This window comes from Ochotona curzoniae, unplaced genomic scaffold (assembly GCF_017591425.1).
Source record: "Ochotona curzoniae isolate NIBS_2020 unplaced genomic scaffold, NIBS_Ocur_1.0 contig_2294, whole genome shotgun sequence".
Lineage (NCBI taxonomy): Eukaryota > Metazoa > Chordata > Mammalia > Lagomorpha > Ochotonidae > Ochotona > Ochotona curzoniae.
Window position 1 is genome coordinate 5,180,739 of NW_024465405.1, and position 23,170 is coordinate 5,203,908.

At 60.3% G+C, this 23,170-nt stretch overlaps 1 protein-coding gene across 2 annotated transcripts in view; it reads left to right on the top strand.

Moving 5' to 3' along the window:
- Positions 1-3,224: 3,224 nt before the first annotated feature.
- Positions 3,225-23,170, top strand: part of TRAF3IP1 (TRAF3 interacting protein 1) — a 38,336-nt gene continuing 18,390 nt past the window's right edge. Inside the window, exons 1-9 of one of the 2 annotated variants that reach the window (XM_040972367.1) lie at positions 3,225-3,352; positions 5,111-5,179; positions 5,497-5,658; positions 9,408-9,551; positions 9,633-9,929; positions 12,489-12,560; positions 13,427-13,502; positions 15,864-15,959; positions 21,169-21,270. In XM_040972367.1, coding sequence (XP_040828301.1) covers positions 3,230-3,352; positions 5,111-5,179; positions 5,497-5,658; positions 9,408-9,551; positions 9,633-9,929; positions 12,489-12,560; positions 13,427-13,502; positions 15,864-15,959; positions 21,169-21,270 — 1,141 coding nt within the window. In that variant the 5' untranslated portion in view covers positions 3,225-3,229. The remainder of the gene's footprint in view (positions 3,353-5,110; positions 5,180-5,496; positions 5,659-9,407; positions 9,552-9,632; positions 9,930-12,488; positions 12,561-13,426; positions 13,503-15,863; positions 15,960-21,168; positions 21,271-23,170) is intronic. The other variant, XM_040972368.1, reaches the window with a different exon arrangement.

A 23,170-nucleotide genomic window follows, 5' to 3' on the forward strand; every position in this document is an offset into this window, starting at 1 on the left:
CATTCAATCCCCAGCACCCACAAGTACTGGGATCTGGCCAAAGCGCGTGTGACACTGGCACGATCCAGGAGGTACGGACAAGATGTTCCAGGTCGCTGAGCACCCCAGCAGCTTGAGGGGCACAGCCACGGCCTGCGTTCACCCGCTGTGTGCCCTCCCTGCTGCCAGGAAGCCCAAGAGGAGGGTGAGTTCCACCAGTGGGGAAGTGGGGAAGCCCAAAGATCTGTTTGTTTACGTGTAAGTCGTCTGTTGGTCCATCTCCCACATGGGGCCGCAAAGGTCAGGACTGGGCCAGGCTCAAGCCAGGAAAAGCCTGGACCATCCTCTGCTGCTTTTGTTAGGCTGTTAGCAGGGAGCTGGGTTAGAAGCTGAGCAGCCGGGGCATGAACCAGCGCCCATGTGGGATGCTGGGACTGCACATGGCGACTTTATTTGCCATGCCACAACGCTGTCCCCCCCTTTTTAAAAAGATTTATTTTTATTATTTTTTTATTGGAAAGCCGGATATACAAAGAGGAGAGACAGAGAGGAAGATCTTCCGTCCGATGATTCACTCCCCAAGTGAGCGCAAGGGCCGGTGCTATGCTGATCCGAAGCCAGGAGCCTCTTCCAGGTCTCCCACGCGGGTGCAGGTTCCCAAAGCTTTGGGCCGTCCTCGACTGCTTTCCCGGGCCACAGGCAGGGAGCTGGGTTAGAACTGGCGCCCATATGGGATCCCGGGCGTGCAAGGTAAGGACCTCAACCACTTGCGCCACCGCGCCGGGCCCTGCTCCCCCCTCCCTTTTTAACCACTTTGTAAACCCAAGTTTTTGGTAGCTGTAGAAACATTTTCATGGGGGCATTGGTTTCATTTGATTTATTTTGTGCGGAGGCCGGGAGGAGGAGGACACACGGCCTTGGGGAGCTCTTCACAGGATGGGCTGCTGGGTCAGAGCACCTCCTGTGCCTCCTGATGTCTTGACGCAGTGGCGTGAGTACTTGCCATCTGGGGAGAAGCGAGCAGGATGGGCTGAGCAGGTCTGCTATCCCGCAGGGTTAAACGTCTTGAGTGTACAGCGGCGTCCTCCATCCCCGTCGAGGTAATACTGCAGAAACGTGACCACAGGCTGTGGATGCTCAAACATGCACCCCAGCTTCTCCCCCGGCCACCTTGGTGCGGTCCCCCACTTCCTTCCAGGGGAGCCAGGGGGGCTGTCTGAGTAGAAACATTTTTAAGAATGAGAGATCCCACTTCAGACCGTTTGTGAAGTGTGAATAATTTCCTGTCTGTTTTCGGAATAACTTTAAAGCTGTGGGACAGGGGGCTTTGACTGTCTTGAGTGTCAGCTTCAACCTTCACACACGGGCAGGGTGGTCTTCATAGGGCTGGGCTCACAGCCGTGCGTGGAATGCCTTGCACATTTCCAGTCGCTTCTCCCAGGTTTTTCATTGTCCCTCCTTTTCCCAGAGCCGTGCGCACTGCAGGATGTTTTCTCAATGTGTTGCGGAAAGCTGAGAATCTGAGTGTGCCATGCTTGTAATTTTACATTTTAACTGGCAGGGTTTATGTAAGTTTATTCATGTTTGATACACTGGCACTTGACAGTGCTGAAGGAAGAGTCACGCTAAATCCAAAGCTGGCGATGCACTGGGATGAGATCAACACCAACAGCTCAAGGCTTCTTCTGTTTTTGGTATGCATGTCAAGAACATGTGTCAACGGAAGTGTCTGTGTGAGACTCACAACACCAGTAGCTTTTCAACTATGACCAAAACACCACTGGTCACCAACTAAGTCATAAGAATCCACTACACACTCACTGTACCATCTAAAGCAGACCAATCGGATGTTAGCAGGGATTCAACAACTGGACATTTTGACCTTAGGATTTATTTTAAAAGGGTTATAGAGAGAGGAGAAAGGTACAGAGGGAGAGAGAGCACTCTTGCATGGATTCTTTCATTCCCCGGACAGCTGCCATGGCCAGCACTGAACCAGGTCAAAGACCGGGGGCAGGCAGAGAGCCCCCCGTCTCCCCCAAGGGTGCAGGGAGCTGCAGCGGAGGCAGAGCAGCGGGACACAGACAGATGGCAGTATGGCAGGTGACTTTGCAGCTAGGCCTCAGTGCTGGCCCTGCAACTGGACATTTCACACACTGAGGTCAGGCGTGGTCACTTTGGAAACAGATAGGGAGTGGATCTTCAGCCTACTGGCCGTGATGCCCATGACCCTCGCGGGGCAGCTGGGGCTGGCTCCTGGCTCTGGTAGCACGGACCTTTGAGGACTTGAGTTCCCGGACTCTAACAATGTCCTGGTTGCTTTATTTTTAATCTAGCTCCCTGCTAATGGCAGAGGATGACCCCAAGTGCCTGCCTGGGCCTCTGCACCCCCATGGGAGGCCTGGAGGAGGCTCCTGGTTCTAGATGACCCAGCTCCAGCCGTCGTGAACCAGTGAGTGGTGATGGTAACCGCGGGTACAGGAAGTGGGTGCACACCACAGAGACCTCAGCCAGATACCTGGCCCGTTCCGAAGGCAGCCAAGGCCACGAGTGGGCCAATAATGGACATAGGCCGGCACTCCTTGCCCCATCAGGCCCGAGCAGGGCCAATGCCAGCACCCTCGTCAGAGAGGGTATACAACTTTTGTCTCCACTACCCAGCTTGTCCTTCCAACTTGTGGTTCCCTCCTCTCCTGTTCATTCCTCTGCTGCGAGGGGAAAGGCCCACGTACGGACTCGTCTGCTTAATAAAGCCTGTTAGTACGTGTTTCAGGGGTGGTCGGTAACCTAACAAATACAAGATCTCCTCTCGGGGTCGCCGCGCAGGCGCCGTGCGGAGGGCGGCGGCGGTGGGCGGGGCGCGCTCGTTGCCAAGGCTGCGCCGCCCTAGCGACCGGCCGTCCCTCAGCCACTGCGCAGGCGCCGTGCGGAGGGCAGCGGCGGTGGGCGGGGCGCGCTCGTTGCCAAGGCCGCGCCGCCCTAGCGACCGGCCGTCCTTCAGCCCCCGCGCAGGCGCCGTGCGGAGGGCGGCGGCGGTGGGCGGGGCGCGCTCGTTGCCAAGGCCGCGCCGCCCTAGCGACCGGCCGTCTCGCGGCCGCCGCGCAGGCGCCGTGTGGGGCTCCGGTGCACTGTGGGATGGGAGCCGGAGCGGGGCGTCGCGGCGGGACGGGGCGGCGGGGCCGGCGGGGTCGGGGACCCGGGCTGAGGCTCTGCCGGGCCGCCTGAGGGGCGCGGGCGGCCGGGCGCCGCCATGAACGCCGCGGTGGTGCGGCGGACGCAGGAGGCGCTGGGGAAGGTGATCCGCAGACCGCCGCTGACGGAGAAGCTGCTCACCAAGCCCCCGTTCCGCTACCTGCACGACATCGTCACCGAGGTGGGCGCCGAGCGGCCGGGCTGGCCGCGGGGAGGGACCGGCGGCCTGGGTCCGGCCCCGAGCACTCGCCCTCTGCGCCCTCTGCGCTCCCGGCTGCCCGCCCGGCCCCCGAGCGAGCCCCGCGCCTGCCTGGACACCCGGCTGTCTGGAGAGCGCAGCTGCCCGCGGGATGGCGGCCCCCCTGGGCTCCATTGGGCTCCCCTGGCCCCCCTGGCCCCCCTGGGCTCCATTGGGCTCCCCTGGCCTTCCCTGGCTTCCCCTGGCTTCCCCTGCACTCCCCTGGCCCCTCTGGGCTCCGCTGGGCTCCCCTGGCCTCCCCTGGCTTCCCCTGGCCTCCCTGGGCTCCCCTGGGCTCCCCTGGCCTCCGCTGGCCTCCCTGGGCTCTCCTGGCCTCCGCTGGGCTCCCCTGCCTCGCTGGGCACATGGAAGGCGCCCTCTTGGTCCTGGGCATGGGGGGGGGTGTTGATGTGCGGTCCCCGTCCTTGCCCCTTGGACACTGTGTGGTTGTTTGGTGGGTGACTGCTGGGGAGCTGAATGTGCACTGTCTGTGTGGCCGCCCCCCGCCCGAGGACGCAGCTGGCTCAGACCTGCGGTAGGGAGGGACTCCTGGCAGCCGCCGGGTGTGGCCGGCCGTTTCCCTGGGCACCTGCCGACTCCTGGGAGCTGCCATGCTGTGTGGGATTAGGGCGCAGGTTGCGTGTACAGACGGCCCCTGAGGCGCACCAGCTGCCCAGGCCCTGCTCCTCGGGCCAGTCCTCTTGTCCCTGCACAAACTTTTTGATCCCTCCTGCCCTCAGCTTGTGCCACGTTTCCGTGTGTTTCAAACCCTGCTGGGAAACTCCTGAGTTCTCCTCCACCACAAAGCAATGTCTGGCAGCCCCTCAGCTAGTGGGCACTTACGCCCAGCTGAGACCGCATTTGGAGAAGGGACCAGCTGTGTGTGTGTGTGTGTGCCATGGGTGTGGATCGGTGGGCTACACCACCTGCACCCAAGGAAACAGGGTCTGTGGGCATGTTAGGGGCTCCTTCTCTCCCACAAACTTGTTCTGATGTATTTCTGGAGTTTCTCTCTGCCGCTATGAGGATGGGTGGCTGGCCACGTGGTGAAGGCGGTGAGCATGCCCAAAGGCCAGAGTGTGCCCTGGCTCCCTCTGGGCCCGGAGTGCTGACCCCGGTCCGGGTGTGGGTGCTGCCACCATAGTGGGACCGAGTGTGGGCGCTGAAGAGCCTCAGCAGGGACGCCGTGCAGGGCAGGGAGCCAGAGGTGAGCACAGTCGCTCTGCCTGCACTGCAACAGGCCGCCCAGCTCTGAGGTACCTTGGTGTGCCTGAAGCTAGCTTTGTTGATAGCTAATGATGCAACTCAAGTTGTTGCAGCCTGGTGCTGAGAAGGAGGCTGGCACTGGTGTCATTGCGGGCCTGGGACACGCACGGTGGACACATACGTTGTGCTGCTCGGCCCCCGTGCCACCTGGTCTTCTCTGGTTTCACTAAAAACAAAAGCTTGTAGTAGCTATTCGTTGGATTGATTTTTAAGTGTTCTGCCTCAGGGTCAAGCCAGTGTCCCCTGGCCTGTCCTCCAGCTGCCCTGGTCTCAGTTCAGCCTTCCCTGGGGACTGGGTGCCTGTGCTGTGTGTTGCCTGTGGTCTGTCCCCTGAGGGCCAGCAGAGGTTGGCCTGCGAGGTGGAGCAGGTCTCAGTGTGGTGCCCAGGGGTGGGCTGTCCCAGGACAGCTTCTGATGGCTCTTTGTCTCTTGAAGGTGATCAGAGTGACTGGTTTTATGAAGGGCCTCTACACGGACGCCGAGTTGAAGTCTGACAATGTTAAGGTGGGTCTGGGAGCGGGCGCCTCCTGCATGCACCCCGCCAGCCGCAGCGCGCCCTGCTGCGTTTTCTTGTTTGTGACAGTTGTGAGTCATGCTGGTTTCACCCACTGAAGGATGGAGTTTATTATTTCAAAGGTTGATGTAAGCCCCCTAAATAAATTGATGAACAGTTTTGTTTTGAGATGTTAGTTTCTCTAAATTTGTGACCTCAAAACAGCTTCTTGGGGACAGAGGGACTGCCTCACATACATTGAATGAACTGGCATTATGCAGACTCTTGGAAGTGTTTTCATGTCCGTGTTTTAAACATAACATTGCAGGATAAAGATGCCAAAATTAGCTTCCTGCAGAAAGCCATAGATGTGGTTGTGATGGTTTCTGGAGAACCGTTGTTGGTGAAGCCAGCCCGGATCGTGGCCGGGCATGAGCCTGAGAGAACCAACGAGCTGCTTCAGGCCATCGGGAAGTGCTGCCTCAGCAAGGTAAGGTGACTTCCTAGACTCAGGTGGTGCAGGGCAGGGCTCAGGTGTGTCCCAGGTGGAGGAAGTGCAGGGCAGGGCTCAGGTGTGTCCCAGGTGCCCCAGGTGCAGGGCAGGGCTCAGGTGTGTCCCAGGTGGAGGAAGTGCAGGGCAGGCCTCAGGTGTGTCCCAGGTACAGGAGGTGCAGGGCTCAGGTGTGTCCCAGGTGCAGGAAAGGCAGGGCTCAGGTGTGTCGTTTGTACAGGAAGTACAGGGCAGGGCTCAGGTGTGTTCCAGGTGGAGGAAGTGCAGGGCAGGCCTCAGGTGTGTTCCAGGTGGAGGAAGTGCAGGGCAGGCCTCAGGTGTGTCCCAGGTGGAGGAAGTGCAGGGCAGGCCTCAGGTGTGTTCCAGGTGGAGGAAGTGCAGGGCAGGGCTCAGGTGTGTTCCAGGTGGAGGAAGTGCAGGGCAGGGCTCAGGTGTGTTCCAGGTGGAGCCAGTGCAGGGCAGGGCTCAGGTGTGTCCCAGGCGGAGCCATTGCAGGGCAGGGCTCAGGTGTGTCCCAGGTGGAGCCAGTGCAGGGCAGGGCTCAGGTGTGTCCCAGGTGGAGCCAGTGCAGGGCAGGGCTCAGGTGTGTCCCAGGCGGAGCCATTGCAGGGCAGGGCTCAGGTGTGTCCCAGGCGGAGCCATTGCAGGGCAGGGCTCAGGTGTGTCCCAGGCGGAGCCAGTGCAGGGCAGGCCTCGGTTTCCTAGGTGGAGGAAGTGCAGGGCAAGGTTCCGGGATGGTGGCACCTGGTGGGAAGGTGTGTAGTGGCAGCTGTTGATGCTGGGCTTTGAACCTGTCCTCACCTGTCTTGTGACAGAACAAGCAGGGATTGTCAGCACAGGTCTGCAGCCCTCGGTGTTGCTGGTCACCCCCAGGCCCTCTGCCTTTGGGCTGTGGCTGGGCTGCACGCCTGCATCTGCTTTTCCTCAGGGCGCGTGGGAGGCCTGTCCTTTCCTGTTTGTAACCCCCAGTTTCTGCTCCCCTTCCCCTCGTAGTCACCTCAGAGGGTTCCCGCATGGTTGTGCAGCACTCACCAGGTGCCAGGCCTCGGGCCTCTGGGCGGGTCAGCCCGGGCGCTGTAGGACTCACTGGGCTGGAGCGCTGAGTGCCAGGCCTCGGGCCTCTGGGTGGGTCAGCCCGGGCCCTGTAGGACTCACTGGGCTGGAGCGCTGAGTGTCAGGCCTTGGTTCTCCTGCGGATCAGCCTGGGCGCTGTAGGACTCACTGGGCTGGAGCGCTGGGTGCCAGGCCTTGGGCCTCTGGGTGGGTCAGCCTGGGCGCTGTAGGACTCACTGGGCTGGAGCGCTGGGTGCCAGGCCTCGGGCCTCTGGGCGGGTCAGCCCGGGCCCTGTAGCCTTGGCATTGCAGGAGGTCACCTCAGGACTGTGCTCCTTTTCCTGTGTGGCAGCCGTGGGGAGGGAGGCCATTGCTTTGGAACCTCAGGCAAACCTGGCTCTGGCCCAGGTCCACCGTCAGGCTTGAGGACTCGATCGCGGATACTGCTCAAACACTGGCTGTGCTCCCCGTTCCCTGGTGGATTCCGTGTTGCTCCTCTTCTGAAAAGCAGATCTGTGTCTCTTATTTAGAAAGAATTACAGAGACAAAGAACATTCATACCCCCGGGTGGCTGCAGGCTGGGCCAGTCCAGGTCTCCCACGGGAGTGGCCGCAGCCCGGGGGCGTGAGCCGCTGCCTCCCTGGTGCACCCAAACAGGGGGCTCAGTCTGGGGCAGAGATGGGATTGAGTCCAGCCATTTGGATGAGGCTGTGTTCAGAGTGAGACCCCCAGCTGTGTTGAATTCAGATACCGTGAAGTGGGGAGTGCAGTACTTGGGACGTAGACGTGCCTGCTGCCAGCTGCAGCATCCCCCAGGCTCCCCGACGGCCGAGCTGGACCCCCAGCCCCACCAGCGCCGGGCACCCACCTCCTGTTTCTGTCTGTGAATGTGACTAATCCTGGGACTCTGGGATCGTAGATTTTGTCCTCTAACATGGACTTGACTGTCGTAGCATAATGTCCTTGAGTGTGTGCCGTTACCGCAAGGGGCAGGTGCATTCATTTTCAGAATGTGGCATTCTCAGCTTTGAAGTGGTATGGCAGTGGTGTGTGGGCACAGTGTGTGCTGGTGTGTGTGCGGGCACAATGTGTGCTGGTGTGTGTGTATACTGTGTGTCCTGGAATGTTTGTGCATACTGTGTGTGTACACGGTGTGTGTGTGTGCACACTCTGCTGATGTGTCAGTGTGTGTACACGGTGTGTGTGCACTGTCTGCTGATGTGTGTACACCGTGTGTGCGCACTGCTGATGTGTGTACACGGTGTGTGTGTGCACTGCTGATGTGTGTACACGGTGTGTGCGCACTGCTGATGTGTGTACATGGTTGGTGTGTGCACTGCTGATGTGTGTACACGGTGTGTGTGCGCACTGCTGATGTGTGTACACGGTGTGTGTGCGCACTGCTGATGTGTGTACACGGTGTGTGTGTGCACACTGCTGATGTGTGTACACGGTGTGTGTGTGTGCACTGCTGATGTGTGTACACGGTGTGTGTGCGCACTGCTGATGTGTGTACACGGTGTGTGTGCACTGCTGATGTGTGTACACGGTGTGTGTGCGCACTGCTGATGTGTGTACACGGTGTGTGTGCGCACTGCTGATGTGTGTACACGGTGTGTGTGTGCACTGCTGATGTGTGTACACGGTGTGTGTGCACTGCTGATGTGTGTACACGGTGTGTGTGCGCTGCTGATGTGTGTACATGGTTGGTGTGCGCACTGCTGATGTGTGTACACGGTGTGTGTGCGCACTGCTGATGTGTGTACACGGTGTGTGTGCACTGCTGATGTGTGTACACGGTGTGTGTGCGCACTGCTGATGTGTGTACATGGTATGTGCGCACTGCTGATGTGTGTACACGGTGTGTGTGCGTGCACTGCTGATGTGTGTACACGGTGTGTGCACATTGCTGATGTGTACACGGTGTGTGTGCACACTGCTGTGTGTACAAGGTGTGTGTATTCCAGTGTGGCATTTGCATGTATGTACTATATTTTTTTATCTGTTTATTTGAACTTTTTAAGGATTTATTTGATTTTGTCCCAGAGGCAGGTTTACGGAGGGGCTGGGTCCCTCCATCCCTGGCTCAGCCTGAGCTGTCTGGTCTGAATTGGGAGGCAGCAGCTTGCTGCGTGCAGGTGCGCGTGCTCTCTGTCGTTCCCCGGTGCTTATGCGTTCTGGTGGGTCAGAGGCGAGCAGCTGGTCGCGATGCAGGGCCTGCAGGGTTGGGGCCCCCCGGCACCGACCTCACAGCGCCCTCTCTTGGACACATGATGGCTTCCATGTTTAGTTCCTGTGATGACGCACTGTATGTTCTGACGTGCATGCACTTCTGCTTCTCTGAGACCATTTCCCTTGTTTTGGCTGGAGGCCTGAGGAGGAGTGGCAGAACGCGGAGAGCTGCCCCGGGTCTGACTTCCCGGCTCCTGTGCACCCTAGCCGCTCTGTTTTGTCTGTCTCGGGCTCTGCTGCAGTAGCGGGTGAGGCCGCTCTGGACTCGGTCGGCTTTCCCTTCCTGGAGTTAAACCTGGGGCGGGCTGTGCCGTCGGACTGCGAGGCGCTGTGCTGCCCGCGGAAGTCTGTTTTGTGGCCGTGTGGTCGGGGCCGAGCATGCTCAGTGGGCTCTCTGATGTGCGTGCGCTGTCCCCTCTGTCCTCCGGCCCGTCGATGAGCAGCTCTCCAGCGAGGAAGCCGTGAAGAGAGTCCTGGCTGGCGAGAAGGGGGACGTGAAGGGCCGGGCCTCGCTGGCCTCCGGGTCTCAGGAGCCGGACAACAAGAACGTGAGAGAAGAGGAACCCCAGAGTCGGAAGGAGAAAGAGGTGAGTTCCCTAGGCTTGAAAATGAAGCCATCTTGTCGCTCAGATCAGGCTCTCGTGGTGACAGCACATGTTCTTTTTTAGGACAAAAGAAGCTCTGAGATAAAAGACAGAAGAAGCAGAGACGGGAAGCAGAGAGAAGAGAGCAAGCCGCGGGACAAGGAGGAGGACAGAGACGGCCCCCGGGACTCGGAGCGGGCCAAGCCCAGGGCCAGGGCGGACAGGGAGAGGGACAGAGAGGAGCGGAGGGGCGAGGCGGGCAGAGACAAGGACAAGCTGCGAGACAAAGGGAAGGACCGGCGGAGGGTGAGGAATGGGGAGCACGCCAGGGACCCCGACCGTGAGAAGGCAGACAGGAAGGTGAGTCGTGGGAACGAGGCTGTGCTTTCCGAGCGCTCTGGGGACTCGCCAGCGCCAGGCTGCCGGTGCCAGGCTGCCCGACTCACCAGCGCCAGGCTGCCGGTGCCAGGCTGCCCGACTCACCAGCGCCAGGCTGCCGGTGCCAGGCTGCCCCTGGACAGGCGCAGCTGCTCGCGTCTTACCACCCTTGCTGGCGGCGTCTGTCAGTCGACCTTGCACTTCGCTTCATACACACGAGGAATCCTGTGGCAATGGAAGCTACTTGACAATATGGGACGTGGAAAAATGCAGTTAAAAGATAATTTCAGAAGTTTGTATCCCCAAGGAAGTGTGTTTTTAAGATTTATTTATTTTTGTTGCGAAGTCAGATATACAGAGAGAAGGAGAGACAGAGAGGAAGGTCTTCCGTCCGATGATTCACTCCCCAAGTGGCTGCAACGGCTGGAGCTGAGCCAATCTGAAGCCAGGAGCCAGGAACTTCTTCCAGGTCTCCCATGTGGGTGCAGGGTCCCAAGGCCTTGGCCTGTCCTCAACTGCTTTCCCAGGCCACAAGCAGGGAAGTGGAGCTGCTGGGATTAGAACCGGCACCCATATGGGATTCCGGTGTATTCAAGGCGAGGACTTTAGCTGCTAGGCCACTGCGCTGGGCCCAGAAATGTATTTTTAAGCCCATTTCCATGAATGTTTAGCGGTAACTTGTGTGTTGGCTCTCAGGTACCTGCTCTTGCAGGGACGTGGTATTGTGAGGTGTCGCAAATGGCCCCAGTGCTATTTGTCGCGGAGATGAGGGAGGGCTCAGGATCTGTCTCCTCCATCCCCTGATGGGGTCTGTGCCACCTTCGCTGCAGCTGCTGAGGCTGGTGGCAACTCCCCAGGAGGCTGGCTGGTGGCAATACGTCACTCGTGGCTGTGTGTTAGAGCAGGTGGGACTGGAGGAAGTGGCCCCTGCCCATCCGTGTGCCCCTGGGGCAGCAACCCTCCCAGCGGGGAGTGAGCGCTGTGCAGTTGTGAGCTGCTGTAAGCCGCTCTCGGAGCCCCCCGTCCCAGCAGCTGGGAGGGTCAGCTCCTGGAAGGACAGCCGACCCATGACTTGCCAGCCATTGTCATGACCCTTGCTTGGTCCCCGTCTTCTTCTGCCCTCTGGTGGCCGTGTGGGCTTGTGTGATGTGCGTGTGGCCGTGCACCCAGAGCCGAGCTGCAGGTGTCAGGTACAGTGGCCAGCAGCAGAGGCAGCCTGAGGGTGACAGGGACGCGGTGCCGGCCTGTAGTCAGTAATTCCCGCACACTCAGCTGGTCCCTTGTCAGTGCTCAGGACGCTGGCTTGTCGAGGCACTGAACAGGCAGTTTTTGCTTTCCAGTCTTTGAGGGGGGAGGTGCGGGTGCTGTTCTGTATTGTACAGTCAGGACCCACGTGGTTTGTGGTGTGAGATGGTGATCCACGTGGTTTACGGTGTGAGATGGTGATCCACGTGGTTTGTGGTGTGAGATGGTGATCCACGTGGTTTATGGTGTGAGATGGTGACCCACGTGGTTTACGGTGTGAGATGGTGATCCACGTGGTTTGTGGTGTGAGATGGTGATCCACGTGGTTTGTGGTGTGAGATGGTGATCCACGTGGTTTGTGGTGTGAGATGGTGATCCACGTGGTTTGTGGTGTGAGATGGTAATCCACGTGGTTTATGGTGTGAGATGGTGACCCACGTGGTTTACGGTGTGAGATGGTGATCCACGTGGTTTGCAGTGTGAGATGGTGACCCACGTGGTTTACGGTGTGAGATGGTGTCCCAGGCCTCATGGTGTGAGTCCTTTCCTGACTGAGCACCTGCGTGTTTGCTTAAAAACAATCAGCCAGTCCTAAGACATGGCCTCAGCGTGGCCCAGTGACCACAGGGTGGGGGCACAGTCCGTCCCCCGTGGCCCAGTGACCACAGGGTGGGGGCACAGTCCGTCCCCCGTGGCCCAGTGACCCCAGGGCGGGGGGCACAGTCCGTCCCCCGTGGCCCAGTGACCCCAGGGCGGGGGGCACAGTCCGTCCCCCGTGGCCCAGTGACCCCAGGGCGGGGGGCACAGTCCGTCCCCCGTGGCCCAGTGACCCCAGGGCGGGGGCACAGTCTGTCCCCCGTGGCCCAGTGACCACAGGGCGGGGGCACAGTCCGTCCCCCGTGGCCCAGTGACCCCAGGGCGCGGGGACAGTCCGTCCCCCGTGGCCCAGTGACCACCGCAGTGTTGGCTGTGCCATTGCCATCACTCTGTGCCTCACCTCTGTCCCTCACGGTCTCCTGGGATGTTGTCCTGAGCCGTCTGGCCTAGTGTTGGGTTTGGGGTTCCAGGTGGTTTCCTGAGAGACGGGGGTGTCTGGTGTCCCTGCCTGGCTGTCCTGCCTGCGTGGGGTGAGACTTGCCGTTGGTGTGTCAGCCCCCGGCTGGGGCGGTGGAGTTAGAGCTGGGAGGCGGGATCACGGGAGGACCTCCTGCTGTGAGCCGTGTGTAACTTGTCCTGAGGTGTGTCACATGGGACAATGTCTCATGTGTTACGGCGAGACAACTCTAAAATCTGACTTTTTTTTTTTTTTTTTTGCAGTCAACGAGTTTGGGGGAGATACCTAAAAAGTTGTCCGAAGGGTCTTTTAAGGACTCCAGAGCGGACATGGAGGTAAGTGTTCAAGGTGGTGGCCAGAGGCGAGAAGGTGCCGCTGTGCTGGGGTAGCAGAGGCCGAGCTCTGGCTTGGCCGTGGAGGCCTGGAGAGCGTGGCTTGCACCTGCACTCACAGGTGACTTGGATGTCATTGTGAAGGTGATGGCAGGTGCACCTGCAGAAGCACAGGGGTGGCTGGTGGACGCCTGACACTCCTGGTGTTCTAGTGTGTTTCTTTTTCAAGCATGATGTACAGGGCCCCAGGGGTGGGGGTCCCTGGGGGAAGGGGGATGAGCCCCTAGGTGTCTCCATCATGGCCCACCACTTCCACCGAGCCACCCCCGGACTGTGTAGCTCAGGCCCTGATAGCAGGATGGTGGAGAAGGGAGGCTGGCGGGTTGTTAAACCACGGTGACTTTTCTTGGGGCGCGTGGAGGTGACCCTAGAGAAGAGCTGGGCCACCGGAGGGAGCCCTGGGGTGACCCACTGCAGTGCCATGTGTAGACATGCTGTGTAAGCCCTTCTAAGACTGGGCACACTTTGCCCACCCCGCAGTGGTCCTCCTGCAAGGCTGTCTCCGGTGGTATCATAGCCGTGGTTCTCGTCATGACACCCTGGTGATGCTGGTCTCAGAGTGGCTCTGATGGGCGCAGGGTGACTGCGTTTCTCGAGGCGGGGCAGCAGGGCGCCAGTCCATGCAGCACTGCACAGAGGAATGGAGTCTTGCGCCGTGCGTGAAGCGTGGCTGGGCCGTGGGCCTGTGTCCCGTCGGGGCAGGCGGCTGCTGTGTGACGCTGCTGGCTCGTACATGGGTCAGCAGGCTCGGGGAGCAGCTTCCGGGCTCACTGTGCCGGCTAATTTTCCTCCCTTGTTTTCTCTTGAAGACTGAGATTTCCAGGGGAGCACCCAAGTCAGTGACATCAAAATCATCGAAACGGCGATCCAAAAATTCTGTGGAAGGTACTGCACAACTTGTCCTCTCCAGCACGGAGCTAACACGCGGGTCTCGGCGTCTAGGCCTGCATCACTGAATCTGGCTGGGAAGACGCCCCATGGCTGGGCAGCATGTCTGGTGTGTCTGCGAGTGGGATCGTCGCACACGTGGCACGTGTGTGCCCACTCACAACAGTAGGCAGTGCAGCGGAGACGTGGTTTGGGATGGAGACGTGTGATTCGGTTGTCAGTCTGAGCAAACGCCGAGCAGTCGGCAGGTTCCTGGGCGCCTGTCTTCCACAGTGGTGGTCTGCAGTCCCCCGTGCAGGCTGACAGGAGGTCACGACTGGGGTCTCGTGAGGGCTCAGCCTGAGTGTGTCGACCGTGTAGCCACTGGGGTGGTCCCTGACTTCTGATGCAGTGGGCGCTGGCCTGGAGTGAGAGGTGGTGGTCCTGGGAAGCCCCCACCCGTCTTGTGTGCGCGTAGCCGGTCAGTATGGTTTCCGTGCAGCGAGTTCCCCCTTGGCTGGCCGTGCTTTGGCCCTCCCCTGACAGGCTGGGGAGCAGTGCCTGCCGGGGCCCAGGGCAGGGTCCTGTGCGCCTGCAGCCGCGGGCTGTACCCCTGCTTCCTCGCGCCTCCTGCAGTGACTGGCAGCGGGTGATAAGGGACAGGTGCACAGTGACGCTGCTGGCGTGTGTGCTCCTGGTTTTGGTGGCTGTCCTTCACGTGCACACCCCCGCACGCTGCGGCTGTGTTCACGCGAGGCTCATCTCAGCTGATGCGGGTTGGTCTGTGCATTGTCTGCATGTTTAACTTTATGTACTCAAAGCTGCTGTTCCTGTGGTGATTCGTCCAGGAATTTGGGACATGTATAGTTGTGTATGTGTTTTAAGATATACTTATTTTTATTTGAAAGGCAGAGTTAGAGAGAGAGAGAGAGCCCCCTTCTGCTGGCCTACTCCCCAAATGGCTGCAACAACTGGAGCTGGGCTGGTCTGAAGCCCAGAGCCAGGAGCTCCCTCTGGGTCTCCCCCTGCGGGTGCAGGGTCCCCAGGTTCTGAGCCGTCCCCTACTGCTTTCGCAGGACTCGAGCAGGGTGCTGGAAGGGAAGTTGGCAGCCAGAACATGACGTGGGAGGGCGCAGCAGCCGCCCCTCATGGTGCATTTTAGTGTTGCAGATTGTTAAGGTGTTTTTGTTGTGCGATTCGGTGTCGGGAAGAAAGGATGCTAAGACTTCTTGAAAAGACGAGCTCTCCGCTCGGTGCAGCTGGCATGGGACTGCCTGGTGAGGCAGGCTGGCACGCGTTGTGTCTTCTCTCCTGGTCTCTGCTTCTGTGCGTCCTGGTGGAACCCACAGTGTGGCCTGCCAGGTGTGGGCCCCCTTGAGCTCTGGAGTGCTGTCGCCTGGCCAGAGCTGAGCAGGGACAGGACACGTGGCCCCTCCGGACAGACAGAGGCTCAGGGCTGCCCCAGTGCGGCCTGCGCTGAGCGCGGTGCACCTGCCTTGCTGTGGTCCAGATGTTCATAACAGCAGAGCCCAGGAGCGTTAAGGCTCCGGGGGGTCAGGAGCTGCAGGGCTAAGGGGTCTGCTGAGGGGGCTCCTGCTGAGGGGCGTGTCTGGACGGAGGGCCGACTGACGTGGAGGAGGACCTGGCGGCGTGCAGAGACCCTGAGCTCGGCAGCTTCGTTGTGTGTGTGGCGGAATTGTGGCAGAATCATGGTGCTTCGCGGGGCCGTGTCTTCTGGGAAGTGTGAGCGCAGTTCTTGGGGTTCAGGATCTATTTCAGGACAGGTGTGGAGCCCAAGCTGGGCTCACCATGAGAGGGTGAGGGGTATCGCGTGGTGCAGGGCACCATGAAGGGGTAGGGGCACTGCATGGTGCAGGGCACCATGAGGGGATGAGGGGCACCGTGAGGTGGTGAGGGGCACTGTGAGGGGGTAGGGGCACCGTGAGGAGGTAAGGGGCACCGTGAGAGGGTGAGGGGCACCGTGAGGGGGTAGGGGCACCGCGTGGTGCAGGGCACTGGATTGTGAGGGCTGGGAGAGGCTGGCTGGTGTGCGGGTGTGAAGTCTGGTTGAGGGGAGGTGGGCGTGCTGACAGCAGGGAGAGTTGGAGAAGCAGCAGCCCTACGGTTCCCAGTGTGCAGCTGGCGCTGGCGGCCGTGGACCTGCGGGCCCAGGAGGATGGGGGGCTGGCCTGCTGTGCAGTCGGCTGGAGAGGACAGGAGAACCACAGGCCAGCGAGCTGGAGGGGCTGGGGAGCACCGGGGAGGTGACGGGCATCCCATGGGACCCCCGACAGGGCTCACGCGGAGGCTGAGAGTTAGCTTGTCCTAACCCCGCAAGGCCTTGCACTGTTCTAATCTCTCACTACTATTTTATGTTAGGAAGGAAGGAAGATAATGTCTCAGCTAAAGCTTTAGACCCCATAGTGTCTGGATTAAACAGTGAACCAAAGCGGGAAGCTGCCGCTGCAGAGCTAGGTAAGCAGACTGCGCTGCCGGCCCCTCCCTCGGCTCAGGTATGTGGTGTCACCTTCAGGTTATCTTGCTACTTCGTGTCGCTGTAACGCCAGGTTGTTCCCGCACCAGAGAGAGTTCTTTGATGATTTATTTGCTTGGTTTTGCTAAGTTACTTGATAGCTTCATGAACTCGGCTTTAAATTAATCTGTACATACTTTTTTTCCTGCAGAATTGATAAGCTTTAAATCAGAATGCTTTCTTAATCTTGCTGTTGGCAGTGATGGAGTGACGTGGGACTCCTGGGTCCCGTGTCGCAGTCTGTCTCAGGAGTGTTAGTATCTGGAGCGTGCGTTTTGGTCTGAGGGAGGTTAACCTTTGTCTCGGCTCAGCGAGCTCCACGGCTGTGGCCGTAGCTGGACAAAGCACAGGCTTTCCGGCCGTGTCCCGCCCGGCCCGTGCGGCGCACACTGCTGAGGCGAGTGTGGCGTGTTTTATTCCAGGTGAGACAACTCTGTGGTTGTGCTGGATCTTAGTGAGCGTGGGAGGCCAGAGGGAGAGGCTGCCAGCCTGGAGCAGGGTGCAGGCCAGCTGGGGCTTGTCTCCGTCGGACCTCTCCCCTGCCTTCCAGGGCTGCCAGCCTGGAGCAGGGTGCAGGCCAGCGGGGCTTGCCTCCGTCGGACCTCTCCCCTGCCTTCCAGGGCTGCCAGCCTGGAGCAGGGTGCAGGCCAGCGGGGCTTGCCTCCGTCGGACCTCTCCCCTGCCTTCCAGGACTGCCAGCTTGGAGCAGGGTGCAGGCCAGCGGGGCTTGTCTCCGTCGGACCTCTCCCCTGCCTACCACGGAGACGTCTGGTGGGCTGTAGCTCCCGGAGCAGGGGCACGGACAGGGTGTGTGGTGATGCCAGCCCGAGGGGAGCCTTCCACTCAGGTGCTGATGGGCAGCCTGGCTTGGAGCTGGGACCCGGCGTAAGCCTCAGCCTCTGCGTCCTCAGTGGCTAACACCACGTACGGGACATGGGTTAAGATGCTGCCTGTGACGGACTGGCTGCTTGGCCCAGGCAGCCTGTGGGCTCTCTGGCAGCCCAAAACTGGAGGGACAGGCTCATGGCCAGTGGTATGTGCATTTAAAACAAACTAGGGTGTTTTTCTTTTTCTTTAACCACTGGGCTAAATGCTTGTCCCTTTGGCAGAGATGGGAATGACACCCGACATCAGCAGGCGGGGTGCACAGGACCTGCCCGCCTGTGGCTCTCGTTGGGACCTGGCCGTGCCCAGGAGCAGGGGCTTGCAGTCACAACGCCAGCCTGCACTTTGGGACCCAGGGTGCCAGTGTGGGTGGTGGTCCCTGAGTGGATGTCTGACATGCGTGTGACTTCCGGTCTGCTGCCATAGGGCTGGTCAGGAGCCCTCCCTTAGAGTCACTTTGGGTTCTTGGCGCTGCAGGTCAAAGTCCCGTTCTCCAAGCTCGCGGCCTCTGTCGTGCTGGCCCCTCTGTCGTGCTGGCCCCGTTCTCCAGGCTCGTGGCCTCTGTCGTGCTGGCCCCGTTCTCCAGGCTCGTGGCCTCTGTCGTGCTGGCCTTGTTCTCCAGGCTCGTGGCCTCTGTCGTGCTGGCCCTGTTCTCCAGGCTCGTGGCCTCTGTCGTGCTGGCCCTGTTCTCCAGGCTCGTGGCCTCTGTCGTGCTGGCTCCATGTCCACTGCCCGGGCTGTGTGTCAAGGCCGATGTGAGAGAAAGCGTGAGCTTTGCTGTCATCGTTTTTGCTGTTTTTGGGGTGAGGGGCCAGGGGGTCCTCCCTCACCCTGTGTTTTGGGGTGAGGGGCCAGGGGGTCCCCCTCTTCTTGCTGCAGTTGTTTGACAGTTCCCACTGTGTCTGGAACATTCGTCCGTATCTTAGCTGGGCTTAGTTTCATTCCATGTTTGTTTTACCATTTAAATTCTTGCATTATTAACCGCGCTGCACAGCATGGGAAGGTCGAGGCCAGTGGACTGACCCCCGTCTGCCCACCCCGGGCGGAGGAGGTCTGGCGTCCGGCTGTGGGCCTCCCCCGAGCTTGGACACATCTGACATCCTGTCTCTGGCATGTGGCAGCACACAGGCCACGTGGTTCTGGCCCACTGAGCAGAGGGTTGTGTGTTTTCAACTTATTTTTATTTGAAAGGCAGATTTAGAGAGGAAAGGCAGAGAGGGAAAGATCTTCCGTCTGCTGGTTCACTCCCCAAACAGTTGCAACAGCTGGAGCTGAGCCAGTCTGAAGTCAGGAGCCTCTTCTGAGTCTCCCACGTGGGAGCAGGGTCCCAAGAGGGTGAGACTTCCTTCACTGCTTTTTCAAGCCACAGGCAGAGTGGGATCAGCAGTGAGGCAGCTGGAGCAGGAAGCGGTGCCTGTGTGGAATGCCAGTGCTTGGAGGTGGAGGTTTAGCCTGCTATGCCGTGATGCTGGCCCTAAGCAAAACTTCCTGAGAGCCCTTGAGCCCCGGGCTGTGTCCCCATCGTCCCACGAGTTCTGTGCTGTTGTTTGTTGTTTAAAATCACTGGGTACTTGATGCCATTTGAACTGGGGTGGGTTCCCTGGCAGCAGCTACCTGCTTTCAGGGCACCGTGTGTTAGCGTCCACAGGAGGTGGGTGGAGAAGGGGTCCCTGGTGGGCGGAGGAGGGGTCCCTGGCGGGCGGAGGAGGGGTCCCTGGCGGGCGGAGGAGGGGTCCCTGGTGGGTGGAGGAGGGGTCCCTGGTGGGTGGAGGAGAGGCCCAGGCTCGGGCCCTGGGCTTCATACGCTAGAGTGAGGGCCGCGTGAGGCATGTGGGAGGAGCCAGCATGGAGCACTGGCCACCTGCGGGGTTCGTGGTGGCACGAGGGCCAGACAGCTGATGACAGGAGCGGTTGCCTTTGTTTTGCTGTTAATTCATAATTTTTGTTTTTAAATAGATGCATTATTTATTTTTTAAAAGCGGTTATTTGATGAGCTGGTTCATCTGCCTGCTGTGATTGTGAGTCGATGGTGGTGACGTTCGTGAGAGAATTGTGTGGCTTCCTTCCTCTCTGTGTGAACTTGGAGTTCAGGAGAGCTGACCTAGAATATCACCCAGCGCTTTGCAGAGAGCGGTGCGCAGAGAGCGGTGCGCAGAGAGCGCTGCGCAGAGAGCGCTGTGCAGAGAGCGCTGTGCAGAGAGCGGTGTGCAGAGAGCGGTGTGCAGAGAGCGGTGCACAGAGGGCGGTGCGCAGAGAGCGGTGTGCAGAGAGCGCTGCGCAGAGAGCGCTGCGCAGAGAGCGGTGCGCAGAGAGCGGTGCGCAGAGAGCGGTGCGCAGAGGGCGCTGTGCAGAGGGCGGTGTGCAGAGGGCGCTGTGCAGAGGGCGCTGTGCAGAGAGCGGTGCGCAGAGAGCGGTGCGCAGAGAGCGCTGCGCAGAGGGCGGTGTGCAGAGAGCGGTGCGCAGAGAGCGGTGCGCAGAGGGCGCTGCGCAGAGAGCGGTGCGCAGAGGGCGGTGCGCAGAGAGCGGTGCGCAGAGAGCGGTGCGCAGAGGGCGGTGTGCAGAGGGCGCTGTGCAGAGAGCGGTGTGCAGAGGGCGGTGCGCAGAGAGCGCTGTGCAGAGGGCGCTGTGCAGAGAGCGGTGCGCAGAGAGCGCTGTGCAGAGAGCGGTGCGCAGAGAGCGGTGCGCAGAGAGCGCTGTGCAGAGAGCGGTGCGCAGAGAGCGGTGTGCAGAGGGCGGTGTGCAGAGAGCGGTGCGCAGAGAGCGGTGTGCAGAGGGCGGTGTGCAGAGGCCCCGGGCGTGGGGGTGATGCTTTTGCAGTGTGCGTATGGCATGCTGGGCAACAGTCAACACTGCCGGAGCTTCTGACAGTGTCAAATTGTTAAGGTGTTTCAGTTGATAATCTTTCAAATTGATAATCTAAGATTGATAATTGAAAGACTAATAAATGCTAAGATTATATTCACTGTTAGGTTATTTCATCTTTATTGTTTGGTTCCCCTCTGCAAAATACCAATAGCTAACTGTTAGTATCAGAATATTTATGTTAGCATTGTTTTTATGGTTATAAAAAGCTTCCTTAAAAATTATATATGGTCTGTTTTGTATAGTTCTGTTACCTAAGTAAACAGTTATTTGATAGTTAATGACAGGTTGATTCTAAGTATTTTTGAATAGTTTCTAGTAATTGCAAGGCTGTTTCCAAGAGGGGAGCACTGCCGTATTGCACCTGCTGGGGCCTTGGGCTGCCAGCCATGCATCCCACCACAATCCCCTTCCTCCAGTGCCTGCCAGCCCTGCGTGCCCCCACGCTCCCCCTCCTCCAGGGCCCACCAGCCCTGCGTGCCCTACGATCCCCCTCCTCCAGTGCCCACCAGCCCTGCGTCCCACCACGCTCCCCTCCTCCAGTGCCCGCCAGCCCCGCGTGCCCCCACGCTCCCCCTCCTCCAGGGCCCACCAGCCCTGCGTGCCACCACGCTCCCCCTCCTCCAGTGCCTTCCAGCCCTTCTTATTTTCACCAGGGAAAACCACTTTTTCTCAGTTGTTTGATAAGGAAAATTTTATTTCTCCTATATTTGATGGGAAAATGGTTCTTTTCCCAGGTGTTTGATTTTTTTTTCTATTTTCATCAGCCTTGAGACACCAGCCAGTAGTCAGCGGACAGGCAGGGTGCAGGTCTCCAATGCTGAGGCTCATGCTCCGTGTCCTGGGCATTCTGTCTGCCTCCTGCTTTCCTCTTAGCTCCTGCCTGGCCCTGGGGCCCTGGGCTAGCTGTAGGACTGCGAGGTGGGCCCGCCGGCCTCTGCCAGGGAGTGCGAGGTGGGCCCCGTCGGCCTCTGCCGGGGAGTGCGAGGTGGGCCCCGCTGGCCTCTGCCGGGGAGTGCGAGGTGGGCCCCGTCGGCCTCTGTGGGGAGTGCGAGGTGGGCCTGTTGGCCTCTGTGGGGAGTGCGAGGTGGGCCCTGTCGGCCTCTGCCAGGGAGTGCGAGGTGGGCCCCGCCGGCCTCTGCCGGGGAGTGCGAGGTGGGCCCGTCGGCCTCTGCCGGGGAGACCCTCGCTTCTCCCCGGGCTGGTGGATCCTGGTGCTTCTCAGTGATGTCCCTGTCCTCCCACCTGAGCCCCACTGAAAGAATATTCTAGATGTGTGCTGTCAGAAGCTGTCTTTGGCTAGCCCTGCATCAACATGGAGTGGGAAACATGTGAGATGCTGTGCTGGTCTCCAGCCCTCAGCAGACAGTCTTTAACGACCAATTTTGAACTGTTTCATGTCAGGAACAGAAGGAGCCAGCACTAACTCAGCTAGTGTTTCAGATGGTAACTCGCCTCGTCTGTGGCGGGAGACTGCTGAGCCAGAGCCAGCCGCGAGGCAGCGAGGTAAGCAAGGGCAGGCCTGCCCTAGGCCCCTGCAGGGGGCAGGTGCACGCCCCGCGGGCCCCAGGGTGGCATCGCCAGTGCTCCCGGCTGCCCGTTGGCATGAGCCAGTGCCCCCGGCTGCCCGTTGGTGTGAGCCGGGGCCGAGTGGGCATTGCCAGTGCTCCCAGCTGTCTGTTGGCGTGAGCTGGGGCCGAGCAGGCTTGCTCCTCACAGGGTCTACCTCTGATACCCATGTGGTGTTTTGTTTTTTACTTCCAAATTTTTAAAGAACGTACTTGAGAGCCAGAGAGCTTGGGAAGAGGAATGTGCAGGCAATGGCTTGCTGCAGGTCCGAGATTCTGTCCACGTGCAGCAGTGGCCATGGCGGGCTGCTCCGGGGCTGGAGCTGGAACTCCGTGCGTGGCATGGACTTGGCTCCGTAGGCATCCCCACTACCTCCCAGGAACTTTCGGATGGGGCTCAGACAGTCTAGCTGCCAGACCACATTCCCACCACCCTGTGTGCTTCGGGGTCAGGACCTTCTGTGGAAGCTACAGTGCTGCGCTGGCCCTAAGCTGCAGTCTGTAATGATCGCCAGGCCTTCAGTTGTCCCTCCTGAGATTGTCACGTGATCTTGCCAGCATTTAGAAACGCAGTGAAGTAGACGTGTCGTTTGATTTCCCTCGGAACTGTGGATAGGGTCACAGTGTTGGCTGGGCAGGGGCTGGGTCAGGCCTGGCATCCCCTGAGCGGAGTCCCACTGGTCTCCTGAGCTTGGCAAATGAGCTGAAGCTGCAGAGATCACGTGGAACTATGTAGGCAGAGGGGCCTCAGGGAATGTGGCAGCGAGGGCCTGGGCGACGTGGGTGCAGCGTGGGAGGGCCTGGGCGACGTGGGTGCAGGGTGGGAGGGCCTGGGCGACGTGGGTGCAGGGTGGGAGGGTGGGCGATGTGGGTGCAGCGTGGGAGGGTGGGCGACGTGGGTGCAGGGTGGGAGGGCCTGGGCGACGTGGGTGCAGGGTGGGAGGGTGGGCGACGTGGGTGCAGGGTGGGAGGGCCTGGGCGACGTGGGTGCAGGGTGGGAGGGCCTGGATGACGTGGGTGCAGGGTGGGAGGGTCTGGGCGACGTGGGTGCAGGGTGGGAGGGCCTGGGCGACGTGGGTGCAGGGTGGGAGGGCCTGGGCGACGTGGGTGCAGGGTGGGAGGGCCTGGGCGACGTGGGTGCAGGGTGGGAGGGCCTGGGCGACGTGGGTGCAGGGTGGGAGGGCCCGGGTGACCTGGGTGCAGGGTGGGAGGGCCTGGGCGACGTGGGTGCAGGGTGGGAGGGCCTGGGCGACGTGGGTGCAGGGTGGGAGGGCCTGGGCGACGTGGGTGCAGAGTGGGAGGGCCTGGATGATGTGGGTGCAGGGTGGGAGGGCCTGGGTGACCTGGATGTGGATTGGGGGCCTGGGTGGCTCGGGCACAGGGTTCCTGGAAGGACATGTGAGGCAGGAGGAGTTGCACGCACGTAGCTCTGAGGGACAGGTGTTCATTTGAGGACTGTACGCGCTCCTGGTCCGGCCTCATGGTCAGGGCAGCGGAGGCCAGTGCTGCTCCCGAGTGGCAGGACGGTGTGGAATGCACATGGAGTCTCTGTCCACCTAGGCGGCCCACGCGCAGCCGGAGCAGCCCAGGCTCTGGGGACGGAGGCCTCTGGGTCCTCTTGGCCTCCTGGTGGCTGGGCCTGACTCTGGGAGGAGGGCTGCCAGGCCTGCCATCCCAGGTGTGGTGGGAGCAGGTGGGCAGTGGCCCCTGGGTCTCCTGGTGGCTACATGGGGGATACTTAGGGATCGGGTTTAGGGACTGGAGGGACCCATCGGGTTAGGGACCCTTCTGAATGCCTGCTGTGTGGCCTGGGGTCTCAGTTCTGTTTTGTTCTGCAT